The sequence below is a fragment of the Bufo gargarizans genome, chromosome 1 (genome assembly GCF_014858855.1).
Source record: "Bufo gargarizans isolate SCDJY-AF-19 chromosome 1, ASM1485885v1, whole genome shotgun sequence".
In the NCBI taxonomy this organism is placed as follows: Eukaryota; Metazoa; Chordata; class Amphibia; order Anura; family Bufonidae; genus Bufo; species Bufo gargarizans.
Window position 1 is genome coordinate 518,988,555 of NC_058080.1, and position 20,005 is coordinate 519,008,559.

Sequence of the window (20,005 nt, forward strand, 5' to 3'; positions counted from 1 at the left end):
GCTGGTTAAATCAAAATTTTTCAGTTATGCATCTATTATACTGTACCTCATGGGATAGTGTTTTATAATATCCTTTCTGCAATTCTTTGCTAGACTTTCGGTCACATTCTCAAAAGAGATTAACTATTTGCATGGAAATGCTTGGCCTGGGCCCTTTGGTATTTGCGGTCTAATAATATTATTCAGATATCTGCCAAGCAGAGGAAAGTCTGAATGCTGATCTAAGGTGGTGTTTCCTAGCAACTAAGCCGGGTGAACAGATAGTCCTCTGCTAGGATTTCATATGTACAAGCATAGAAATTGGCATCTGATAAAGACCATTTGGTTTGATAATTCTCAATTTTCTACAGTTTTTCTTTCTTATGACGAAAATAATTTGACCTACAGCTTTTCTTACCAAGTTTAGCGTATTTGTTAACAGAAGAATTGTGCATGAACATCTTCTACTAGAGTAAATCATGCAGTCTCTATACAGTTTATATAAATGTTCTAGTCTAGCTCAATAGGGCAGATTTACTAATCAAGCTGCAGCAGAATTCTGGTACACACCCTGTGCCATTTATTGAATGCTTAATATACGTTTTGTGCCTCACTAGACACTTTTGTAAAGTGTCTAGAAGAGGGGGTATGGCTAGGTGGATTCTTAAAATAAGCCGCATTTATTAATGGCATGCAACAGTTTAACTGTGTAAAGTGAGCCAGGCTTGAGCTGGCACAAGGCAGAGATAAGTGTCTATGTTTTTGCAAGATGAGCCAAATCGATCACACACCACGTGCCACTGTGATAAATATGGATCTTCTGATTGCCTCATCCAAGTTTGTGCTGTTTAAATTTTAAACAACATTAGGAAATCTTTCTAATTGTATTCAGTAGTGATGAGCAGCAGGGGCTATATTCAAATTTGCAATATTTCACAAATATTTGGTAGAATATTCGTCATATATGAGAATTTGAGATTATTTTATTAAATGCGATAAATCTGCAATGTAAAAATCGAATTCATAACGTGAAATACAGGCGTGGGTCACTTTTGCTACATTTTTCAAGCTGGTATAAGTTTCCTAAGACTGGAGAAAATGGTTGGCACGGCAGAACATTAGAATAGCTTTATATGCAGCTAGAGTCAAGTGCTCTAATATATTCGCGATTGCGCTAATTGACAGTGATTAGAATATTTTATCACACTACGTGCAACTTCACATTTTAGCAGGTCTGACTACAGATTACTGATTGGTGCACTAAGTATTGTTGTGAACCTGACATTGCTTCCTTCTCATTGGCCCACAAGCAAGAAAAAGGGAGGAATCATGTGTTCAGATGGAACAAAATGCTGAATATTCGATATAACGAATATATAGCACTATATTCTAAATATTTGCGTACAGCTTTCTGTTACATTTAAGTCAAGGCAATGAAAAAGGCATAAGTGGCACAGGCCTTCCCAAAAAATGCAATTACGTTTCTAATTTCTATATTATATATTCTGCTGTTTCAGCTTGCTTTATGAACTTTATTGAGTTATGTCACTATAGTTTAGATGTATTTGATCCCCAGTTCTTCAGACACATGCTTTGGTTCTCCAAGTTCCCAACTAACAATTGTGTAAGCCATGATATCACACTGCATCATATGCGGTGCTATAATTTAGTATACGTAGAAGCAATGTAGACTAAATTACCGGTATATGAAGTACAGTAATCAGGTGTGCACTGAGATTGCTCTTTCTACAATGACTGACAAAAAGCAACTACAATAGAAAAGGACTATATAGGAGTAATGTTTTTTACAGATTTTTTTTTTTATAAACTAGAGCTGTATAAATTAAGTTCACCGTGGTATTATCAGAATTATCAAGGGCAGTAAAGAGGTGGATTGACAGATATCAAATAGATTCATGGGTTTAAAAGACCAGGTGACCAGTCTAAAGTAAGGAGAAACCAGTGAAGTTTGGTATCAGAAATCCATTACTGTCAATTCTTCCTTAGTGCCTAATGATAGAGATATGAGATAAGATATATGCAGAGTTGTATGTCTTTCTACTAAACACTGCCCTGTCCTTTACAGATCTACCAACCTGAAAAGGGTAACCCTATCATATGTAGCCCTGTTGAATCTTATATTGACCCTGATAAACCACCCAGACATACTTTCACGTGCCCAGGTCCACCCCCACTGTCGCTCAGTATTGAGTACAATTATCACATGCTCTAGCAGAACATATGTGGTGACCCAGTTCCACTTACTGCAAATCTGCTGCCCATTTGTGCCTACGCTCCATAGCTGAAGGATCTTCGATGACATCATAGTCATGTGATCTTTTCAGCAGTGGTAGTGGAGGTAGGACCTGTGATGAGTTCACCGTCATGTGAACAGTGCAGAAAGAGGCAGCGCTCAGCAGTGGAGACCTGTGATGCTATGGAATGAATGTAAGTGTCAGAGAAATGCTGGGAGATGTGGTTCTCCCAATTATACTTCCTCCCTGCTTAGTGGGAGGGAAATATGTTATTTAACTGGGACACTATGTTAGAGTGGCTGAAGAGAGGGGAGGAGTGTCAGTTAAATAGGACTGTATGTTATAGAAGACTATAAGAAAGATATGTTTTTTACATGGGACTGTATGTTATAGAAGATTGGAGGGAGATAACCCCTAATTTTTTAGATGGTCAGATCAGCAGCAGGCCCTCGCAGCTAATGTTTTAGAGGGTCAGCTCAGCAGCAGACCCTCACCCCTAATTTTTTTGATGGTCAGATCAGCAGCAGGCCCTCGCAGCTAATGTTTTAGAGGGTCAGCTCAGCAGCAGACTCTCAACCCTAATTTTTTAGATGATCAGATCAGCTTCAGACCTTCACCCCTAATTTTTTATATGGTCATATCAGCAGCAGGCCCTCGCCTTAAATGTTTTAGATGGTCAGATCAACAGCAGGCCCTCACACTTAATGTTTTAGAGGGTCAGCTCAGCTGCAGACCCTCACCCCTAATTTTTTAGATGGTCAGATCAGCAGCAGGCCCTCACCCCTAATGTTTAGAGGGTCAGCTCAGCAGCAGACCCTCACCGCTAATGTTTTAGAGGGTCACCAGCAGGCCCTTGCTCCTAATGTTTCTGAGGGTCACCAGCAGGCCATCAAACATAATTTTTCAAGGGTGTGTATGATGCTGTCCTTTATGTGTAATAAAGGGTGTATTGGACTGCCGGTTCCTTGTAATTTTTGGCAGCCCTTTCACTTAGTGCATAGGCTTTATGAGTGTAGGAGTCCCACTACCTGAACAATTGTACCACAATGTGAATGAGGCCCTCCTTTATGTGATATACAGGTTGTATCGGAGTGCTTTTTCCTTGTAGTTTTTGGCAGCACTTGCACTTTATATACAAGTAAATATACAGGAAAGAATGCTTCCTAACAATTTTTCCTCTAAAATCGATTTTATCTTCGGTTTTGTGCGTATTATTGTGATTATGTAAAAGTGGCGTACTACTCGGATAACATTGTTCCCAGCAGCGACCTGGGAGTCCAAGATGCATCCAGACATCCTCCCCATGCTGTTCCCGAACCATTTCAGTGGTGTTTCCATCAATTTTCCTGTGAACCAGACACCCTCCCCTCTTCAGAGCAGGGGGTGACTGGTTTAATGCTCTGGTTCTCCCATTGACTTTCATTGTGCTCTGGTGCTCTGTGCAGCACCTGAGCATCCCAAAGTGTCCTACTCGAGCAACAGAGCACCCAAGCACTTTGGTGCTCGATCATCACTAGTCACTTGTTGACTGGGGTACCAGGTGATCATTTTACACTCAGCAACTGATGTATGGTTGTCAGAGGTATACTTAGCATCCCTGTGCCTGGTTGTCAGTGGAACATTCATGTAATTGGTGGGAAAAGTTAACAAACATTTTCTCGTTTGTGTATGGATCAGTAGCACATACTATTCATAGAATAATGCATTAAATTTCTTTTATCCTAGGGCCAAAAATGAGTGGAGTGGAATGTGTTGAAGGAATGGCTGCAGGACTGTATGAAGAACTCTTTGCGGCTGTTGTCTCACTCATTAACAGGTAGGGATTGTCCATGTTTGCAAAATCGTTAATTTCTAACGATAATTTGTTTTCCCTTAGTCCTAACAGCAGCACAGATGGGGGTTAACTGCCCCCCGTGGACTGGTAGGACCGGCGGAATGTTTAATGAGCCCAAAGAATAAACCAATAAAAGAACTCCAGCTCCCTTAAAGGGAGGGGTTCATCCCCCAGCCCACCGTGTATATCACAAGAAAAAAATGCTTTAGGGCGGGAAATTTGTGTGCTGCTGTTAGGACTAAGGGAAAACAAATTATCGTTAGAAATTAACGATTCCCTTACGTCCTACCAGCAGCACAGATGGGGAGATAGCAAGAAGAATCCCCTAGGGAGGGTCCTCATGCTCGGCAGAAGCAAGAACTGTCTGCCCAAAGGCCGAAAACTCTGATACCCTAGCATCAATCCTATAATGGGAGATGAAGGTTGATTCAGAGCTCCAGGAAGCTGCCTTACAGATCAACTCTAGGGGGAGAAGACTTCTCTCCGCAACAGAGGTAGCTACGGCCCTTGTAGAATGGGCCCTCACAAACTCCGGAGGATCTAAGGATTGAGAGGTGAAAGCTTCCCTGATAGCTTCCTTGACCCAGCGACTAATAGTCGTTTTAGACGCCTTACGGCCTTTAGACTTACCGGCAAACAGGATAAAGAGATTTTCATCCAACCTGAATTCTTTGGATCTATCCACATAGATCTGAAGGCATCTAGATATATCCAGTGGATGTCGCACTGGGACATCAGAGGAGGAGGCAGAGAGTAATACAGGTAGAGAGACTACCTGATTAATATTCTGAAAGGTTGAAACCTTAGGTCTAAAGTAAGGTAGAAATTTTAAAAGGACCCTATCCTGTAGAAACATGGTATATGGGTATAACGCGGAGAAAGCTTGTAGCTCCGAAATTCTTTTGGCCGAAGTTATGGCCAGAAGAAAGACCATCTTAAGTGTTAAAAATTTAAAACTTGCCTCCTCCAAGGGTTCAAAGGGGGGGGATGCTAGCCCCCTGAGAACAACTGACAAATCCCATTGAGGGACGGGTTTCAGTATTGTAGGCTTCAATCTTTCCGCTCCTTTAAGGAAGCGCTTGATGAGAGGGTCCCGAGAATATGGTCTGTTAAGACAGGCCGAGATGGCAAACACTTGGACCTTTAGGGTAGATGGGGCGAGACCTCTGTCCATCCCATCCTGAAGGAACTGTAAGATCGCTGCGAGGGGCGGATCTGCAAACGCCACCTGGTTGGAGCTACACCAAGAGGTGAAGATCCTCATGATCCGGGAGTAGGCCTTTTTAGTAGACTCTGCTCTGGAATGCGATAAAGTTCTCAGGACCGACTCAGAGAGCCCATCCACTCTGGGAAGGGACTGATCAACCTCCAGGCTGTCAGGTTGAGTCTGTGCAGATCTGGGCAGAGATGCGTGTCCCATGACACCAGGGTCTGCTCCGGGGGGAGTCTCCAATATTGTCCCCGACTCATCTGAATGAGCTGGGAAAACCAGGATCTCTTGGGCCAAAATGGTATGATGGCTATTACCGAGGCCTGATCCTGACGGATTTTCATCAATACCCTCGGAATCATGGAAAGGGGAGGGAAGATGTACGCCAGCCTGAACCTCCACGGTGTTGTCAGAGCGCCTATCGCCAGGGGGTTGTCCTCCCTGTCTAGGGAACAAAGCCTCTGTACCTTGGCGTTGAACTCGGTTGCCATGAGATACTCCTATGGCATCCCCCATCTGAGGACTAACTATTTGAAGATCTCCGGATGTAGTGACCATTCCATGGTCGATAGGCCGCAATTTAGGCGGTGCGTGATGACGTTGAAGGAGCCTCAGATGTGAGTGGCGGATAGATGGGATAAGTTCAGCTCTGGCCACCGCAGAATTACCCCGATCACAGACGGAAGGGGTAAGAATCTTGTGCCTCCCTGCTTGTCTATATAAAGCACGACAGTCCTGTTGTCTAACGGGACTTTCACTGCTTTGCCCCGAATCTGAGGGGCGAAGTGAAGGAGGGCTAGCCGGATAGCACACATCTCGTGGAGATTTGAAAAAAGATGCCACTCCTGAGGAGACCAGGATCCCCGAACTGGGGACCCGTCTATATGAGCGTCCCAGCCTACTAGGGACGCGTCCATGGTCAATATGAGCCAAGCTGGTTGGGTCATAGACTTCCCCTGTGGTAGATAAAACCACCCTGTGGGGGAAAGTTGGGACTGGTTGAATAGGGGGCACAGGGAATCTAGCCCCAGGGGGCTGCCGTTCCGTTTGTTTAAGACCTCCGACTAAAGGGGCCGGAGGTGCTATAAAGCTCAAGGGACTGCATCCACAGTCGCTGACACGAGCCCCACCATCTTCATGAGGGTCCATATGGAGACTCGTTGTGGTACATAAGGGACCCTTACTAGGTCCTGTATCCGCATTCTTCTTTCTGGTGTCAACTGGAGGGACATCTCCAGAGAGTCGACTAAGAATCCTAGATGACGGATAGAAGTCGAAGGGCTCACGTTCGACTTCAGCCAGTTGACAATCCAACCTAGGTGGAGCAGAAGAAAAAATGCGACATGAAGAAGATGGGAAAGTAGAGGCCAGATGTCCAAGTAAGGGACAATGGTCAGATCTTAGAGTCTCAATGCTGCCACTACCGATACTATGACCTTGGTGAAGGTCAGGGGGGCAGACGAGATTCCGAAGGGAGGGGCGGCAAACTGGAGATGTCTGCCTACTCCTAGTATCTGGACCGTGATCGTGAAAAATTTCCCAGCCTTGAGGTCCAGAATGGCCATCACCTCCCCAGAGCTGAGGAGGTGGCTGACCGACCTTATAGTTTCCGTGTGGAATCTGGTCCTCCTTAAAAAGGGATTGAGAAGTATTCAATCTATGATCGTCCGAAGATCTCCCGTCTTCTTGGGAACCAGGTATACTGGAGAATAAATCCCTAGACCCTTCTCCCCTGCCGGTACCTCCTCCAGGGTTCCCTTGGAAAGGTAGTCTTGAACATAGACCTCCAAGATTCTTTGTCTGGCCGGCAAAAAACTGCGAGTAGCAATGAGTCTTCCTGGGGGGAGAAAAACAAGGTCTATTAGATTGCCTATGGCAACGATATTTTGGACCCAAGGATGCGGGATTTCTTGGGCCCATAAGAGTCTGGATAAAAGACGCCCCCTTAGAGGGAGGTGGAGAAGGGGTACGGGAAAAACCAGAAGTGTAACGACAGGGATAGCAGGGCTTATCCAAGAGCCTCAGAGAGGCCCATAGTCAGGAGGTTTGTTTTGCCTCCCTGGTGGGTTTACGGGAGCGCCTAGAAAATTTTCTAGGCGGCCCCCCCCAATCTCTGCGTCCAACCTGCTGTCCTGGCCGGCCCCCGCGGGCTTGTCTACCCCTGCCTCGAAAGGATTGTTGGGGGAGACTCTTCCCCTTTTTATCTGAAAGACCCTCCATAATGGTGTCTAATTCAGATCCGAATAGACGGCCAGGTTCAAAGGGGAGCCCACAGAGGTTATACTTGGACGCATTATCTGCGTTCCAAGGTTTCAGCCACAGAGGTCTCCTAGCGGCAGATACTAAAGCCATTGTTTTGGCTGCCAACTTTAACTGAAGTTGGGCTGTGTCACATAGGAAGTCCATGGCCAAATTGACGGACTTGAAGGCAGCGAGGATATCATCGCGAGAGACACTCTGGTCGACATCCGTCTGGATCTGATTCAACCTGGCTCTGAGGAAGGACGAGACCTCTGTGGCAGCAATGGAAGTCGAGGCGGAAGCGGCGGCAGCCGAGTAACCTCGTCTAAGGGTGCACTCTGTCCTTCTATCTAGAGGGTCCTGCAGGCTAGACCCATCGTCTGCAGGAACCAGAGTGCGCCTGGACAACTTGGCAATTGCCATGTCCACCTTAGGAATGGAACCCCACGATTCCACTAAGGGTTTAGCCATTGGGAACATTTGTTTGAATTTCCTGGTAAGGACTGGGCCTTTTTCCGGCTTTTTCCACTCTGTGCGCATCACAGAGAGAAGGGTCTCATCTGCCCTAAAGACCCGCTGGGTCCGGTAGGCGGGATCGGAAGACTCCCCTACGTCAACATCATGGTCCCCCGACCTGATGGACCTCAGAAGCTTCTGAGTCTTTTCCGGTGGAAAAAAGCCAGAAGTCGATTCTTCTTCCTCAGAAGAAGATGACCCCACAGAAAGGGGTAAAGGCCTATCGGGGCCCCCGCTCACCTCCATAGGAGCTTGGGAGGGAACAGGTAGCCTCTCATTAAGGAGACGTACGACCCCTTGAATGGAATCGTCAACATAAGTTTTGGCCCACTGGTACATGTCCTGCATCGAAGGCTCAGTAGCAGTGGTGGAACGACAACTGTCACACCTGGAGAAAGGGCAGCTCTCATCAAGAGGCGTATTGCAGTCATAGCAAGCCAGGTGTTTCCTCTTGGTAGCTGTTTTCCGTAGCTGATTGGGCTCTTGGGGAGAGGCCATAGCTGAAAATAGAAAGGGAAAACAATTAAAAAATCAAAACATCCTAAAAGAAATAAGGGAAAAACCCTCCATGATTTTTAGGAGCACGAACCAGAGGAGTCAGTAATAAGCTCTGAAAGGCAAAAAAATCCCGTCTGGATAGAGAAATATCACAGAAATGCAGGAGACTCTGGAGCTTGCTTGTAAGAGCAGCGCAGCCAGAGACCGACTGAATGGAAGCAGGGAGCTTAAATAGAGTAGCTCCGCCCAGGGGAGTGGTCTTTGTTAAAATAATCCTCCCCCTAACGATACTGCCATTCATCAGCTGTAGCCTTCCCTAAAAGAGAAGGTTAATGAATAAGTGGTGATCACCACCACACCTCCATCCCCCCTGGAGAAAGAAAAAAACCGGCCGGTACTTTATCCTGAATTTCTGCAGTCAGGACCGAACGGCCGGCCGAGGGACCGGAAGTGACGCCGCGGCTAGGCCCGCGTCACTTCCGGTCATGGCGGCGCCCATACCAGCCATGCAGCGGAGCGCTGCCGACTCACAGGGGGAGACCGAGGCAAGTAGAACTAATCCACTTGCAGAAAATGAGGCGCAAATATAAGCGCACTAACAACTGGAAAAAAAGGGGAACACTCATGGCTCTAAGAGTCAAAAAACGTCCCCAATTCTCAACAAGGAGAGAGTAAAACTCGCCAGTCCACCTGTCCAAAGGACAGAAAAAAACACGGTGGGCTGGGGGATGAACCCCTCCCTTTAAGGGAGCTGGAGTTCTTTTATTGGTTTATTCTTTGGGCTCATTAAACATTCCGCCGGTCCTACCAGTCCACGGGGGGCAGTTAACCCCCATCTGTGCTGCTGGTAGGACGTAAGGGAATAGGTATTTTTTATCTTCTTTCCAGAAACAGCACTTCTCTTCTCCATGGACTTTGTCAGGAATAGTTGCTCAGACCTTATTTTCTTACCTAACACAACCCTTTTAAGGTTTATCCTAAGAATAAAGAGTTAAGTTCTTAGGCTTCAGGGAAATTTGATTAGTTTAAGCCACTGTTTTTACTTGAATATGCTGTTTTGGTTTTACAGTAAATGTCAGATCTGTAAGTTTTCATTTGTAATATGATTTTATTTTAACTCTCAGGTCACAAATACTTGCAGATTCTTGGAACATATTACACAGTGAATGCTGATCAGTTTATGAGAGCAACTTAAATTTTGGATGTGCCCAATACCAAGATATTAACCCCCTAAAGACCACCAGTATATCTAGTGGCCTTTTTTCTAAACCACCACCTTTTTGCGGTAGCTTAGACTAAGTGTTGGGGGGGGGGGGGGGTGTCTCCAGTGCAGTGAAGAGCAGGACATCAGCTTTCCTATGGTAGCTGCGCTTCTGCTCTAACCACCCAGATCGACAGAAAAGCCGATCCCGGCCATTTAACTCCTTAGATGCTGAGGGCATCTAAGTTGTTTTAGAGGGAGAGGGGGCACCCTCTGTCTCCCATCAGCATCACAGTTAATAAAAGTTAATCAATGAGTTATGTGTGCCGCAAAATGGTGCAATTACAAACTACAACTTGTCCCAAATCAAATCCTCATACAATTACATTAACAGAAAAATAAAAAAAAGTTATAGCTTTTGGAATGTTATGATAAAAAAAAAAAATTGTGCTGTCACTAAGGCTACCTTCACACTAGCGGCAGGACGGATCCGACAGGCTGTTCACCCTGTCAGATCCGTCCTGCCGCTATTTCGCCGGACTGCCGCTCTGTCCCCATTGACTATAATGGGGACGGAGTGGAGCTCCGGCGCAGTACGGCATTGCACGGCGAGAGGCCGCCAGACTAAATAGTCGGACATGCAGTACTTTTAGTCCGGCTGCCTTTCGCCGTTCACTGCCGTGCTGCGCCGGAGCTCCACCCCGTCCCCATTATAGTCAATGGGGACAGAGCGGCAGTCCGGCGAAATAGCGGCAGGACGGATCTGACAGGGTGAACAGCCTGTCGGATCCGTCCTGCCGCTAGTGTGAAAGTACCCTAAGGCCCAAAATACATATAGGATGAAGGAGTTAAAATGCAAGGTTTAGCTTCTTATCGCTGGATGTTCTGCATGTGCGATCTGGTAGTGTGTGCTACACTAAAAATATAGATACATTTTTGAGAAGTAAAATAAGTGTTTATCTTGTTTTTATAGTTGATAACTAAAATAACTATAGTACCATATGTAGATTATTGTTATGGTATATTATTGCTTTATAAAGAATGTAATAGTCAATACCATATTGAGTCTTAGGTTTTAGTTGTGATCATATTTAGACTGCTCCTTTTAATAAAATTCTGGGCTATTTAATCTCAATTCTTATTTTTTAAGGTCTTTGTCCTCCAGTCTGTTAACACTGGCATCCATCATGGTGGTTGATATTCCTGGATTTCACAATCCACGTCATCAGAAGAAAGAGAGGGCCGCCACATTTGAGGAGATGTGCCATAATTATACACAAGAACGCTTCCAATGCTTGTCCTACAAAAGAACCTTTAGCACTCCCCTGGAGAGGTTTAGTGCGGTGAGACTGACTGACTTTTTGTATTTAAAGGGGTAGTCCAACCCCTTGTTTTTTGTAACAAAAGCTTACAATGGCATACAATAACAAACTGAGTAATACTTATGCTCTGCTGCTCTTGTTGTGCTGCTTCCAAGGTCCTCTGCTGGTTTCTGTATCCTGGCATCCAGCAAGGATTTTTTAACACTGACATGTGGCCACAGCAGCCAATCACTGGCTTCAGTGGTGACCTCAATGGTGTCCACTGCAGACAGTGATTGACTACAGAAGTCATATGTCCATTTCAAAACGTCATCTCTAGAGGCTAGAATCAGTGGCCCAGACCAAGTCCTGTTAAATGGGTTTTCCAGGAATATTGATGACCTATCCTCAGGATAGGGTCAACTTAGGTCAATGACGTCATGTTTATTGGTCGCATTGCCTGTGTCCAGATCAATCCCATTTAAGTGAATGGGCCTGGGTTGCAATACCAAGCACAGCCACTATACAACGTATGTATGTCACAGTGCTTGGTATGCTGTGAGGAGGCTGCAGCAGTCACTGTCTCTTTAAACAGCTGATCGACCTCCTGAAGAAAGGTCATCAATATTGTACTGCCCTAAAACTCCTATAATGCTGAGTAAAAGGGATTTTTACATACTGTATGTTAGCAAACTATACAAATAAGTTCTATGTGGCCCAGCTATACAGTATCGTCATACCAGTTTTAAGATATTTCTCTGTACACATGATGATAATATTGGATATTATGGAGCTTTTTGGAGGTTCTGACCATAATGAGTTTTTTATTTATTTTGCTAATGTTAGCTAGAGAGGTCATCCAGCCACCTTAATCCTAAACCATGGGGCTGACCTACTTATGTTGAATCTTGCATTTTGTACAGAACAAAATCACAGCTCTGAAACAGATATATAGATATGGGCACAGAACTACCACCACTAAAACATAACCTTTATTGGTAATAATCAAAATATTAAAACTTCAGCCTCTCTTAACAAAAGTGATGACCAGGTAGTTGAGTAGGTTTAACTGAGGGAAGAAACTTTCCATAATGTCTGTCCCCATTATGATGACCTTGCCTACAAAATAAAATAGCTGCCCTGATAAGGGTGATCCTGCGTCAGGAACTCTAGGAATACTCTAGGAATGCCCTGACAAAGGTTTCGATGCCACCACCAAAACCCCAAACAGATGTCAGTAGTTGTTCTGTCGTGCCGCAAGTTATGACAAATTTATTTCAATAGTCCAAAATAAAGAATTAGATTGCGTCTCAATATTTAAATGTGTTTGTGCACAATCTAAGTCTTTATTTTGGACTATTGACAGCAGATATTATGACTTTGTCATAATAGATTGATTGATATCTTGCAGCACAACCTGTTTGGGGTTTTGGTGGTGCCATCTATCCCTTTGTCAGGGCATCTCTAGGGCACAGCACACCAGGAGGCTTCTAACACAGGATAACCATTATCAGGGCATCTATTCTGTTTTGTAGGCAGCTGAGGGGGCTGAAGTTTTAATACTTTGATTAATACCAAACCAATAAAGGTTATGTTTTTGTATGGAACAGTCAGGATTTTACTAAAACTAATAGACATCTAGAGATATGCAGAGGTGACTTTATTCCTAATTCACAACACAAACGTTACAGCTGACATACTTGTACTTGGATGAATTATGTTTTAAGTATATAATGAATCGTTTAATAAGTTGACATTTCTTCACAGGAAAACATTGACGTTTCTTTTGAAATACCTCTGGATTCCCCATTCAACGCTGTATCTGTCATAGACCAGACATCTTCACAGGCAAGAAACACTTTCCTAATTTTTTATGTCATTTATAAAATGAGGTTCAATTTCTAGTTGAAATTATAAGCAAAATGTGAGATTCATAATAAACCTGTTCTGAAAGATTGTTCCAATCATCAAGAGACAAGCAGAAAGCTGAATGTAAAAAGTTAAAATGATATTCAATTTGTGAACAAATAAGCAATTTTTCTCTTTCCACTGGATAGTTGATGACTGGTGTAGATTAATGGGGGTTTGACTGCTGGGCATCTACTGATGACCAAAATAGGGGGTTCCGTGTCCCATTTGAATTGATTGGCTGTACAGGCGATGTTTAACTGAGAAACATAAATAAGCGCACTATACGGTAATAAGGTCACGTTTGTAATGCAAAATGTCTACAATGAGGAGGTTCACCTTGTGGAGTTGTGAAAAACTCCCGTGTGGATGGTGTGCGGCCAAGGATGCGAGTGCTTCTGGTCAAGGATGCCTGGGGTCCCTCAGAAGGTAAGTAGATCAGCAAAGCATATCCCGCAGCGCAAAATAAACCATCCAATATTTTAGTTAGAATTCCAAAGATTTATTTAGCAAGTGGTACAACACGTTTCAGGGACAGCGGTCCCCTTTGTCAGGTACAGAATGCTTGCAAGCATTCTGTACCTGACGAATGGGACCGTTGTCCGTTGTTTATTAATTTATTAATATACAATGTATTAGGACAAAGACATGAGACTATGGTCAACTATCAAACCAACTGTCCTTTAACATCTCCTGTTGGGGGAAATAGTGATCAGATAAATTGGATTTCAGCACGGGCAAACCCCACAGTTTTTCCCATAGAAATTACATACTAAGTTAGTGGGCATGTTTATGGAGGAGTCAGGGAAAATGTTTCTTGGCTAAATGAGTGTTTAGCTGATGAGTACTACATGTCTATAGCTACCAGTATGTATATTTCTATATAGGTATATTAGTATGTTAGTATGAAGATGCAGACCTGCTTGCAAGATCATTTAGGTTCACCTTAGGCAACATGAAATACTTAAACGAATTTCATGTGAATTTCAAATAGCTTGTTTAGATTATACTTGTGCAAGTTACTGTCTATTTACTTTTTGTGGTTACCAGGGAAAATCCGATTTAAATGTGACGCTATTCTGTGTAAATTCAATCTGGATTAAGAAAGATTGCTTTGGAAATTAATCCAAAAGAATAGCTCCAAAAAAGATGACTCTAAATTTTCATAGGGTATACAGTCATGTGAAAAAATTAGGACACCCTTTGAAAGCATGTGGTTTTTTGTAACATTTTTAATAAAAGGTTATTTCATCTCCGTTTCAACAATACAGAGAGATTAAAGTAATCCAACTAAACAAAGAAAACTGAAGAAAAGTCTTTTCAAGATCTTCTGTAAATGTCATTCTACAAAAATGCCTATTCTAACTGAGGAAAAAGATAGGACACCCTTGCCCCTAATAGCGAGTGTTACCTCCTTTGGCTGAAATAACTGCAGTGAGACGGTTCTTGTAGCCATCTACCAGTCTTCGACATCGGTCTGAGGAAATTTTACCCCACTCCTCAATGCAGAACTTTTTCAGCTGTGAGATGTTTGAGGGGTTTCTTGCACGTACAGCCCTTTTCAAGTCACCCCACAGCATCTCAATGGGATTCAAATCTGGACTTTGACTTGGCCATTCCAGGACTCTCCATTTCTTCTTTTTCAGCCAATCTTTGGTTGATTTACTAGTATGTTTTGGGTCATTGTCATGTTGCATGGTCCAGTTCCGCTTCAGCTTTAATTTTCTAACTGATGGTCTCACATGTTCTTCAAGCACCTTCTGATACACAGTAGAATTCATCGTGGATTCTATGATGGTGAGCTGACCAGGTCCTGCTGCAGCAAAGCAGCCCCAAACCATGACACTTCCACCTCCATGCTTCACAGTTGGTATGAGGTTCTTTTCTTGGAATGCTGTGTTTGGTTTACGCCAAACATGTCCTCTGCTGTTGTGTCCAAATAATTCAATTTTGGACTCATCTGTCCAAAGAACATTATTCCAGAAGTCCTGGTCTTTGTCAACTTTATCTCTGGCAAATGTCAGTCTGGCCTCGATGTTTCTCTTGGAAAGCAAAGGTTTCCTCCTTGCACACCTCCCATGCAAGTTAAACTTGTACAGTCTCTTTCTGATTGTAGAGGCATGTACTTCTACATCAACAGTAGCCAGAGCCTGCTGTAGTTCTCGAGATGACACTTTAGGGTTTTTGGAGACCTCTTTTAGCATCTTGCGGTCTGCTCTTGGGGTGAACTTGCTGGGGCGACCAGTCCTGGGCATGTTGGCAGTTGTTTTGAAAGCCCTCCACTTGTAGACTATCTTCCGGACAGTGGAATGGCTGATTTCAAAATCTTTTGAGATCTTTTTAAATCCCTTCCCAGACTCATAGGCTGCTACAATCTTTTTTCTGAAGTCCTCTGACAGCTCTTTTGCTCTCACCATGGTGCTCACTCTCACTTCAACAGTCAGGAGCACACCAAACTAAATGTCTGAGGTTTAAATAGGGCAAGCCTCATTCAACATGCAGAGTAACGATTTAATAATTATGTGCACCTGGTGTGATATACCTGTGTGAGATCTGAGCCAATTTAAGAGGGAATACATGTGAGGGTGTCCTATCTTTTTCCTCAGTTAGAATAGGCATTTTTGTAGAATGACATTTACAGAAGATCTTGAAAAGACTTTTCTTCAGTTTTCTTTGTTTAGTTGGATTACTTTAATCTCGCTGTATTGTTGAAACGGAGATGAAATAACCTTTTATTAAAAATGTTACAAAAAACCACATGCTTTCAAAGGGTGTCCTAATTTTTTCACATGACTGTATATAGAGCTAGTGTAGGCATCAAACTACTTTAATTGGCTTCCTGACAAGTTAATTTGCCACGAAGAGCATTTTTTGTATCGATAGCGCAGCTCCCCATAATTGTACCCCTCAGATGCTGCGATCATGAGACTAATAATATAGTGTAAAATTAACATTAAAAGACAATTATATTCATACTTACCGCCTCCATTTGCTAGCAACAGGCTGGCCGACACCATCTTGCTTGAAGATCTTGCGCAAAATCTCACGCGGCCTGAGATGATGTCATCACGCCGGCCGGCATGGTGACGTCATATGCCACCACGCACGGGATTTCAGCCGAGATCTTCAATCAAGATGTCAGCGGCCGGCCTATTGCGAACAAATGGAGGAGGTAAGTATTATTTTTAAAAATTGGTTTACGCTATTTTAGGTTAAATCGATTCGCTACCATAAAGCACAAGGAAATTTGGCTTTACAGCAAACCAAATTTATCCTGAAATTCAGATCGAATTTCACTTCATTGGATTCGGTTTGCTCATCTCTATTTATTAGCTTTTAGGAGTTCAGTGATAAGACCTTCACATGAGCCGTCAGATCACTTCCCTGGCAGGACTAAAGGAACAAAAGGTTTGCAAATGCACAGAAGCTGAACTATACTGGGAAATAGTAAAAAATTATTAATAAAGATGAATTAAAATAAAAAGATTTTTAGCCTGAATGCAATAATAAAAAAGCACCCAATAGCCATTAAGAACGCCAATATTATGAAAAGAGGTGTGAAATACTGGATGTTTCTTTACCAGCCGTGCGATGCCCAGAGATGTAAAGCGCTGCTTGGCCAGGACGACAGTATTAGGGAGCAGGTCACCTCCTATCGCGTCCCTAAACTGACCCTGACTCCTAATCATATGAGTCAACCCTGAAGGTGGGAGGACTCATACACCGGATGCCTTGGGGTCCTTGCTAGCCCTCAGGATTGCCCTGGAACAAGGAGCAGGGTAAGAGGACCTGTTCTTCCTAGGCACGGAGGAACAGGAGTCTCACTAGCCAAGCTGCAAAGGGAAGAGGACATAAACGGCCTATGGATATGGCAGGAGGATGAAAAGCACTTCCACACCTACCTGCCACAGACACACAGACTGGATCCCGTGCAATAGAGCAAGTGTCTGCACCCAAACACCAGTGGACACAGCACACACACAAACACACAGGAACCCAGATCCATAGGTGCATAACATCACAAAGGAAAACATCAACAGAACATCGTGTATAAAAATATATAACAATAATTTTATGACCACTGGAATTACCAGGAGAGTGTCTCCAGCAAAGCATGGCTGAAGAACCCCTCAGATACTGAACTCCAAAGAGGCTTTATAGCCCAAAGTGGCCACACCCACACAGACACACAAGGAGAGGGAACTAACCCTTCCAACACTTACAGGGAGTGAAACCACTTAAAAGGGAAGTGTCCAAATTCACATCACACATACAAACCAAATTGCCAAGTACAACTGCATGCACTTATAGCAAGCTGCCTAGCAACAGCTCAGGCTGCTATGCTGCAACAGTACAACATAACTTGTTGCCCGCGGCAACCAAAAGTGAGACAGCACACTAGCGGCCCTCACCTGTGGTTGAACACCTACATACAAACCGCAGGCAACAGCATGCGGTTCAAGAGTCACGACCATAATTTTTACAATTATTTTAGCGCAAGGTCACAACAAAATGTGGAAAAGTGAAGGTCCTGAAGACTTTACAAATGCACTGTTTCTGGCTTCATGGAAACGGAAATATAAAAGCTTCCCAGTCTACTGGCAAATGCTAAAAAGCTGGTCATCATCTGTAGTCCATCATTGCCATTAAATGAGTAGTTATCAAATATGCAACTTTATCTTTACGCAGAAGGCTGTTTTAGTAAAATATAAATAAACTTTAGCACATCGAATATGCTATGCCAGTCTTTAACTGGGCAGAGCTGGTACAGGCAGGAGCAGCAATGTATACTCCTGCCAGTACATCGCTCTCTGCGGTGGAATCCGTGCACCCATACATCACTAAGATGTCAGCAGTGTATGAGTGTACAGATTCCAAAGTGCTATGGACACATGCACGTTGGGTGCTTATTTTGAGAGTAAAACAGGAATAAAATAAAGTATATTATAAAAAATATAAGACCACGTGGGACGCCAAGTGCCTGGAGAGCTCACCATGTGGGACACCATGCACTGGGTGCGAAATTACAGACACAGGCCGCTGGAGACAAAATAGGTACCAGTCGAACTACAGGAGAGAGGTAACAGCGGTCAGAGTACTGCATGCCACGTAGGCATTTTATAAGTACAGGCTGCCATGCAACATATACTTGCCTTATCACTGTCTGGTAACTAATAGCACAACACTGGTAAATGGTGTTGCTCTACAAAAGAAGAGATACATTGTCGCTATTTGGTTGCACTGTATGCATAGCTGAATTTATCTTATTCACTCAGCAAGTCAGAGGGCTTATAGACTAGTTACCTTTTGTGCAAGATATTTTTTGACCTCTTAACTGTTGTCATCCTCCTTGGTGTTGTGTGCATTATTTATTGTGTACAGTATGTACATTATTAACTATTGATTTTATTGCTTGATGTGAAAAGAAAGATTGTGACCAACAAGGTTTATCTGCATAAATTATAAGACACATTCAACCGACATATGATACTATAAGTAATTTTTCAAGAAAGAGGACATTACCATAAAGCATTCAAATTTATACCAATATGTGTTATCAAACATGATATTATGCGCCATATTTACATATTATTGATACCCTATGTGTTGCATGTTGTGACAATATTTGTACGGCTATATGGATGCCAATAATTAACATAACTGAATCAGGTACCTGACATAAATATAGCTGTCGATATGACTGTCAATTTTTATTTATTTATCCTAATTAGAGAGATAACTTATCGGTAAAACATGCTTCATAATGTCTGAACATTGACTGCAGACTCATCTGCTGTTTAGAAGTAAAATCCCACATATTTACTATACAATCATAGACTTGTTCTAAATAGTATTTGTAATGTTTAATAATTAGAATGTTCTTATTAAAATTTGAAATTGCACATGCTTTATCCCTCTTTCCCTGACATCTACCATCAGGAGAAAGTTGGTACACCCACATAGACATTAGATGGTTGCTCCCACTGAGATAGACATCATGAGTAGAGATGAGCGAATAATTGAAAAGTTCGATTCGGCTGATTCGGCGAATTTTACCCCCAAAAAATTGCTTCATGGCGAATTACGGTACTTCGTCACTAAGCAAATTTTTGGGTAAGTAGCGGGTGCAATGACAGGGAGTGGCTATAGCGCTGCCCCTGTCATTGTACCCCACCGATGCGGCGTTCATACATGATCACGCCATCTGAGTGTAAAAATGGTGTAAAATTAACCATAAAAAAAATTAAATCAAACTTACCGCCTCCATTTGCTTGTGACGGGCCAACCACCGCCATCTTGCTTAAAGATCTGGAGCGAAATCTCAAGTGGCACGAGATTAAGTTATCGCGCCGGCCAGCGTGGTGACATACGCCAACACACACGGGATTTCGGCCGAGATCTTCAATCGAATTTATCCTGAAATTCGGATCAAATTCCACATTGTGGGATTCGATTCGCTCATCTCCAATCATGAGACAATCCCTTTACATGTACTCTATCGATGTGGATCACCTGCTTAGAGCCCTTATAAGCCAGAGTGGAGTCATTTATAAAAGAACCTTGGCAGTCAGTTTTGCAGTGTCTTTGTTGGCTTACCTTATGCCACATTTATCAAATGTCACAGGTTTGATAAATTTGTCTTATCCTTAGACTTTTGTCTAGAAAAGTTACTCCAGTTTTCTTACTCCATCCTCAATCTCAATGATAAATCTGGAGTAAAATCCATTAACATATCTAACCACACATACACTTTTCAAAATTGGAGTGAGAGGTAAATCAGGGCCTTAGTCTGTCCATTTACTTTTGCTTAAATGATGTACTATTAAATGTTTGGCTGCCTGCAACTTTCTGCTGCAGTACCAGCTGATCCCTAGGGAATCTGGAAGCCAGCATCTCAAAATTCAGCCGATGACCAGACTGGTTAAAGGGTTTGTTTTAATGAGGCAACTCCTTTAAAGGGATTTTCCTGAGCTGTACATTAGTTAAATTAAGCACGTACCATTATATAGTCTATGAAATATCTGCCATTTACTAAGGGAAGTACCCTGTAGATATATGCAA

The 20,005-nt window shown here is 43.1% G+C and overlaps 1 protein-coding gene across 1 annotated transcript in view; it reads left to right on the top strand.

Moving 5' to 3' along the window:
* Nucleotides 1-20,005, top strand: part of MYO18B (myosin XVIIIB) — a 758,252-nt gene that overhangs the window by 191,588 nt on the left and 546,659 nt on the right. Inside the window, exons 15-17 of the mRNA XM_044275382.1 lie at nucleotides 3,960-4,050; nucleotides 10,885-11,077; nucleotides 12,803-12,883. Coding sequence (XP_044131317.1) covers nucleotides 3,960-4,050; nucleotides 10,885-11,077; nucleotides 12,803-12,883 — 365 coding nt within the window. The remainder of the gene's footprint in view (nucleotides 1-3,959; nucleotides 4,051-10,884; nucleotides 11,078-12,802; nucleotides 12,884-20,005) is intronic.